Source organism: Sinocyclocheilus anshuiensis, unplaced genomic scaffold (assembly GCF_001515605.1).
Source record: "Sinocyclocheilus anshuiensis isolate Anshui unplaced genomic scaffold, SAMN03320099.WGS_v1.1 scaffold26, whole genome shotgun sequence".
Taxonomy (NCBI): domain Eukaryota; kingdom Metazoa; phylum Chordata; class Actinopteri; order Cypriniformes; family Cyprinidae; genus Sinocyclocheilus; species Sinocyclocheilus anshuiensis.
In genome coordinates this window covers 1,125,649-1,132,964 of record NW_015544143.1, presented here as the reverse complement: position 1 = coordinate 1,132,964, position 7,316 = coordinate 1,125,649, and the positions used below count along the sequence as shown (strand labels likewise).

General features: G+C 39.3%; 1 protein-coding gene across 2 annotated transcripts in view; it reads right to left on the bottom strand.

The window, feature by feature from the left end:
- Positions 1–7,316, bottom strand: part of LOC107695083 (rho guanine nucleotide exchange factor 10-like protein) — a 124,216-nt gene that overhangs the window by 10,194 nt on the left and 106,706 nt on the right. For both annotated transcript variants that reach the window (XM_016494887.1, XM_016494888.1), the window contains one exon: positions 1,000–1,171. In XM_016494887.1, coding sequence (XP_016350373.1) covers positions 1,000–1,171 — 172 coding nt within the window. The remainder of the gene's footprint in view (positions 1–999; positions 1,172–7,316) is intronic.

The following is a 7,316-nucleotide window of genomic DNA, read 5'->3' as shown; positions in this document are numbered from 1 at the left end:
CTGTGCTGACTATATTGGATCTGACAGTAATGTCGCAAGACAAAAGTGTGAGTAACTATTTTTATTATGTGGTCGCTATTGCTTTGTCTGTTATTACAGATCGTTTGATAAGTACTGAGTATTTATGCATTTTTAACCTAAATCACAGCAGCGTTCATCTATGGAGGATGCACGCTGTCAAACACACACAACTATTAGCCAATCATAGCAGTGTGCGTTTACTTCGTGCGTTCCGATGAGAGGGTCAAAACAGGACAGAAAATAGCATATTACTTCTAAATTATGACGCATTTTGATGTAAAAATCTTGATAACATTATAAGTGGACCTCAGAGAACAGTCCAAAATAAAAAACAAAGGCAGTTCATGACCCCGTTAAACTATTATTTTCAATGTCCTTGCTTATATAATGAATGTTTACACGCGTGCTCCCTTCTGCAAAAAGGTAGCGAAAACCATGGCTTTGGCTTATATTTATTTCATCTAAAAGGAGTGATATAGCACAAAGAATTTGACAAATCTGATATTTAAGAGGACCCATGGGAAATAAAGATGGCTAAAGGTGAGTGTAGAGAGGTAAAAAAAAAAAGAGAGAAAACAGATGAATTAAAGACCAGCTGCACTAAGAAAAGGCACAATGGCCAAACGTTGGCACATTACCAACATGCCACGGCTGCTGAAGTCATGACAAGAGTGTTGCCATGGCAACATTTTGAACTGAAAGCTTTGTCTGTGCCATTGTGCCTTTTCCTGCCTGTAACCCCGCAGCTCCATTACTGCTCTGCGGGGTCTTAAGTTAGCTACTTATTCACGGTCGTTCCCTGGAGAGCCAGCCTACAGGAACCATTCCAACAAGAACTTCTCCGTCATTACCTTTTTATCACGAGAAGTGCAGTTCAAAGAAATGACGGAAACAAGCACTGATCAAGCACGTGTGAAGGCATAAAGAATTTTGGTATTCAAAAGGCTCCTTTCACAGGGTCAAAGGAGAGAAACTCACTGGGGTTGTAAAATGACGAGGGTGTAGATATGTTGATCTCCTGCAGGTGCTCCAGTGTTTCCGTATGGAACAAGCGTATAGAAGAACCTTCTGAAAAGGCCATCCATGCGCCCCCACCAGCTCGCACCATGTGGGCCACGCTCACCATCGGGTCTTGATGGACCTCAAACCTCTAAGACAGAACAGAGGACAATAGGATTACATTAGAGAGATAGGAGTTAGCTAGCTTCATATCAATACAAGTCAAGTGGGACATTTTCTGATAGTTGTTTTTAAGATATGACGCCAAATTTCTCACATAAAACCATTTCAAATAGCTGAAGAGCTACTTAACCCTCATGTTGTTCCAAACCTGTAGGAATTTCTTTCTTCAGAGGAACACAAATGTGTTTGCCCATACAAACCAAACTACACTGAATCCCACAGCATTTCATTTTATGGAAAAGGCATTAAAAAAAAACTCCTTTTTTGTGTTCCTCACACAAAATCATACTGGTTTGGAACAACATGAGGGTGGGTAAATGACAGAATTTCCATTTTTGAGAATAAACTCGAGTGTCCCACTTTACTTGTTGATTTAGACAAAGACGTAATTGTGATAATGCAAAACCTGATAAGATGCCAAATAATACAGCATTTTAAGATTCTTAAAAACTGAAAACAAGTCACTGAAATTGCATGTTTACATATAAAACGGTCATTATTTTGATCATCGGAAGTGTCTAAAACACATTTTTATGCATTTTACGCAAGTTATAATTTTGCTAAATTGTACTTGTGCACAACCGGCACATTTTCTTTTGAATTCTGAAGACCCATAATGCATTTGAGATACATTTATTCAGCAGGAATCCAGCAAATACTCATTCCAATGGGATGTTGCATGCCATGTTATCTTCAACATAAAATTCACAGTAAAACAGTATCAAATTCTGTGCACAGCAAGAAGAAACTATAATAATGCTGTGTAACAGAAAGGTGCAATCTAAGTTGCATTTGAAATGTTTGACCTACATTTTTAACTGGGAAGTAGAATGTTAAGTAGAAACATGACATTAACATGCCCCTCATGATGATGCTAATACATTTCAGTCACATAGCTTTATAATGGGTAAGAAGGTGGACTGGAAAACCAGAGACCAATGAGAATAAACAAGCAGAATAGATTGGAAAACATTCTGGTACAGAACTCAATAAGGCATGACAAAAACAAGCAGTTACAAAACTCCATCTCCTTTTTCCTCTCATTTGCTTTCTCTTCTCCATTAGCTCACAATCTGAATATTGAACTATAATGACAACATGTCCATCGCAAATGTATGTAGCTTTTATTTTCCTCTCTTTTATTCTCAGTGCAGTACATATACAAGGACTCTCAAAAGCAACTACTGAGATGGAAGAGGGAATTCATATCTTCACATTTCTTTTTTTCTTTGGTTGCTGCAAAACACCACAGGGCTCCATTAAAGACAAAACCAGAGTATTTGGATTGCTCTGCTCCTGGGAAACCGTGGATTTTAGCCTGTGGCAAAACAGATAAGAAGCAGATAATATTCTGGTCACCTTCTATCAAAAGATCTCCAGCTGAGCTTCAGATACATCATCCAAAGATTAAGCTGGGGGTCCATTTCTGGTCAAGGCCAGTTTACTTTTGTCACTAAAACAGAAGCATAAGATATAGATAGTTCATCAGAATATGAACATTCTGTCATTATTTACACACCCATAAGTTGTTTAAAACCTGTATGACTTACTTCTGTGGAACACAAAAGAAGATATTTTGCAGAATCTCTCAGTGTTTTTTTTTTTTGACATCCAATGTTGTTTTAGTTGAAACATTCTTCAAAATATACACTTTTACATCAGTCGGTCCAAAATATCACATCAATTTTATTTCCCACAAAAAATTATAAACTACAAAGTCAAATGAAGAGATATAATGACACATTTTGATATACAGTGGGTACGGAAACTATTCAGACCCCCTTAAATTTTTCACTCTTTGTTATATTGCAGCCATTTGCTAAAATCACATGGTTCCCCGAGGGAACGAGACGCTGCGTCTCTTTGCCATACTCCCTGCATCCCTCCAGGCGCTACTGCATCGAAGCTAACTTGCCCTCTGCTGGATGAGCTTTTATACTTTCTGGCGCTCACGTCACCCTGCTCGTGATGTCTCGCTGATCCATTGGACTGATTTTACACGTGCTTCAGAACGCGGTCACGCAGGGACGTTCCCAAAGCGAATCTCGACGCAGCGTCTCGTTCCCTCGGGGAACCATGGTTACATACGTAACCTAGAGACATTCTGTGTCATCTTCCATAAAAATAATAAATATAAAAAGTTCTTGCTAGACTAAAAATGTTTTCAAACAGCAGCATGGGTGCTAATTAACACCTGAAAGAGAACATGCATTATGGCCTTATTGGCTTCTTAAAACTTTAGAATTTACTGCAAAATGCCATAATCCTTCACGGGGCTTATTCTAAATAGTCTCCTAACACTGGGATACTTGTTTTAAGGGGATCCAGCGTTCAGTGTCAGTGGTTTTCAAGCAGAAGAGCATTCCAGAAGATCGAATACTGTTGCAACCATTACACCATATCTAAATACATATTTTAGCTTAGTATTAAGCAAATTTAAATTGTGACATTGAACGTGTAAACTACTTTGCACACTTGTTTCCGCTGAAGTACAAGATGCTCTATGGATTGTTCTTAAATCAAACTGGAGAACATCGTCAGGTTTTACACACACAGACAAAAATTAAAAAAAAATACAAAATGCAAAAAAGCATTTTCACTGGTGGATTTACTCATAATCTTCACTTTGAATATGCTTATAATCTGCATTTCTGCTTACCATTTTATTTGTTATAAAAGGATATTCAGTTGTACAAACACAAAAGCAAAAACCAATGCAAATGAACACCTTCCTTCCTTTATCTATTCCTGCAATGCACAGAATTATTGTGCCTTCAAAATCACCATGTGAACAGTAGGTTCAAGGGCCACACATCATGAAGGTTTCAATGACTCGGGATCCAGTTTCTTTGATTTCAAAGTGATTCACAGCGGCGCTGTGCTCCACTGTCTCCGAAAACAATACACCCCCTCCCAAACACCTTTTTAAAAGTCCACAGGGAAAGAGGAGCCATTTCATGCCTGATCCTCTAATGAGGTATGAGGGAGCCGCGCTCCTTATCGAGGGTTTGCACGCAGCCCCCTGAGGTCTGTGGTGCTACTGAGGAGCCCTGAGAACTCTTACAAACAGCTAGTTCTCCAGTCTGGGGTTGAGGCAGATTAGTTGGAGGGAGTGAGGTGGGTGCAAGAGACCATTCTCTCCTCTGCACACTAGCGGACAGGGATTAGCACCTGTTTGCGTACCCTTGCCAAAGGGAGCTTGTTTTGTTTGAGAGCAAGGGAGAAGGCTGAAACTGCCTTTGATGTGTTTTCGCTTTAATTGACTTGTTGGCAGTGCTTGCCTTTGCTCTCTTGTTCTCTCTATGTTTTCGTTTTATTTTGCTTGGACTATTTCTTCATAGACAAGACACCAGAAGAATACTTCTATCAACTGGTTATTTCCATCTGTTCACTCATGCTGTTGTGAATGTGTATATATATTTACATTGTTACATAGCTAGATTTCTATGCATTTAAGATTTCTATTTCAAATACATGCTGTTCTTTTAAACTTTGTATTCATCAAAGTATTCTGAAAAAAAAAATCTATTACGGTTTTTAACAAAAATATGAAACGTATATGTATGTGTATAAATTGGGACTCAGCCAGGTGTAAACAGCGATCTGAGTCACTGAGTCTCACACAGAGACAGAGGTTGCCTCCACTGCTTCACCCTAAGATACTACATCACTATAGGGGTGGGCGATATGGCAAACATATCATATCACGATAAAAAAAAATTTTTTCAGGAAAATCACGATTCACGATTTTATCACGATTCTTTGTCATGTTGGTTTTACTATTTTGCAAGTTGTCTGACTAGTACAGCCCAACTAATTTCCCTATTTTAAAAACAAAGCCTTACAAGGTAACAAAATAAAAAAATATGACAGACATTTACGCCAAAGTGGGCAAAGATAAAAATCTTTATCATTATTTTAACTTTCTTATTAAAAAATAAAAACAAAGATACGCATTCCAAATACATATAATATACAAATAAAACAAAGAGTGCTTTGTTTTTCAGGTACAGTAGGTGTATTTAGCAGTAGCATTCGAGAAATTTAATTAACAAATATAAAAATAAAAAAACTATATACACTTTATAAATTAAAAAAAAATTAACAATAAAGGGATAGTTCACCCAAAATGTAAATTCTATTATCATTCACTCACTGTCAAGTTGTTTTAAACTTGAATTAGTTTCTTTCTTCTGTTGAACATAAAAGTTATTTTGAAGAATATGGGTAACCAAACAGTTGCTGGTCACCAGTGACTTCCATAGTATTTTTTCCCACTCTCAAATTCAATGGGGACCAGCAACTGTTTGGTTACCCACATCAAATGCGAAAGATAATTTAGTCCTTTACTACCAGGTGTAAAGATGGCCTACATATTAATTAGCCAAACTTGGTAATCAAGTTGTTTGCGGACCCAAAAATTTGTGCAAGGTTTTTATTATTATTAAGTGTTTTCTCTGCATAGTGCATACACGCCCGACCATCACTGTTTGTTTTCTCTGCAGTACTGGGGTTGAAATGCTTTCAGTATTCTACATTAATAGCGATCCAGCGCTCTCAATCGTTTCGGGTCATTGGAACAAGTTGGCACGCTGCAGAGTGTGGAATTCTTACCTAAAAACCGGTGACGAGAGAGACAAATTCGCACAGGCTCTGTTACTTATCCCATCAACACACATCATTGTACGCCACTTTGCCATGAGTCCCAAGGAGGCAGATTTACAGCTGTAGAGGAGATGCTTCCCCCTCCAGCTGCTGGGCCTGCATGGCTCCGCAGGGAAAGGGATACAATGTAATCAGTCGAACAAAACAGAGCACTGGCCTGAACCGTGGAGGATCAACCGAAAATCAGCAGGGGCCCACTCACCTACCAGTAGCTCAAATCTGCTCTCTGATGGGCGCATACAGAGAAATCTCAAAGGATAAAAGAGATGTTTGATTCCACAGATAAAACCCAAGAAGGCAGAACTAAAGGAAGGCTCAGGGTTATGGAGGCCCATGGGGTAGATCCCCAGGGTACAGCTTCTCCATATTTGAAACAGCCGGAGAAGATTATGAGCACGTCAGAATTATTTACTCATCCTGGGAGATTTAAAAGTAAAAGGGGAAAAAAGAGACCCCAGAGGAGACAACCTGGCCATATGGATTGCAGCTCCTCGGTAGCTTTATCATTGATCCTGTGGGATTACAAATTTAAGAATCTGTTTAAAGCAATGACTGAAGTTGTGTTAGAGGATAAATGAGAAATGACTCATGATTGTGTTACGCTTACATACGCACCTACGAGTGAAGTAACAGAAACTCCCATAGAGAATGCAGAATTGGAGTTGTTTGTTGCATGATAAAGTCATTCAGAAACAAGCCGTTAGAGCCTAAGTGGCACGGACCACATCAAGTGATGTTGATTACAGCAGCTGCAGTGTTGTGTCAGGGAAGGAAAACCTGGACTCATGTTTCACATTGTAAAGTTGTTCCTCCACCTACAGGGATAGGATAGGACACACGGACCAGTGAGGAGCCCAGGGAAGAACCGAATGCAACAGGCTTTGGGGCCCAACCCTGCAGTGAAGACTCCCTCATAGGCCTTCCCCATCCACTAGTCCATCCTTACCTCACTGTTCTTTAGGTGTCGCAGGAATTAAGAAATGGGGAAAGAAGGAACAACAATAGCAGACTCAGATCGAACAAAGGATACAACCTTAGTGTTTGCAGTCTTTTACAACAAATACTGCTCTGTCGTCTTTTGTTTTCTTTCTTACTCTGTGCAGATACCACTTGATGGCTGTCCCAAGACCCACACGCACCGACCTCATCCCCTGTGTATGAAGCCACCACCTCTGAAAGACAACTAGACCCCCTACCAAGCCAACTGTCACGGAAGAAAAATTAAATACACAACGCAGAGAATAAAATACGGGAACTTCAGTCATCCATCAACATGATCAACATTGCCGTACTTGAACAAAATCCAACAAGACATTCTTGATCTTTCAGCAAAATTACACCAGATGACTGAAGATAAGTCTTCATGGTTCGGAAACCTGTTAGGTAAACCCTGGCTGTGGATCAAGGAAATAGCAATTCTGCTGTTGTTTTTCCTACTGGTGTACTAT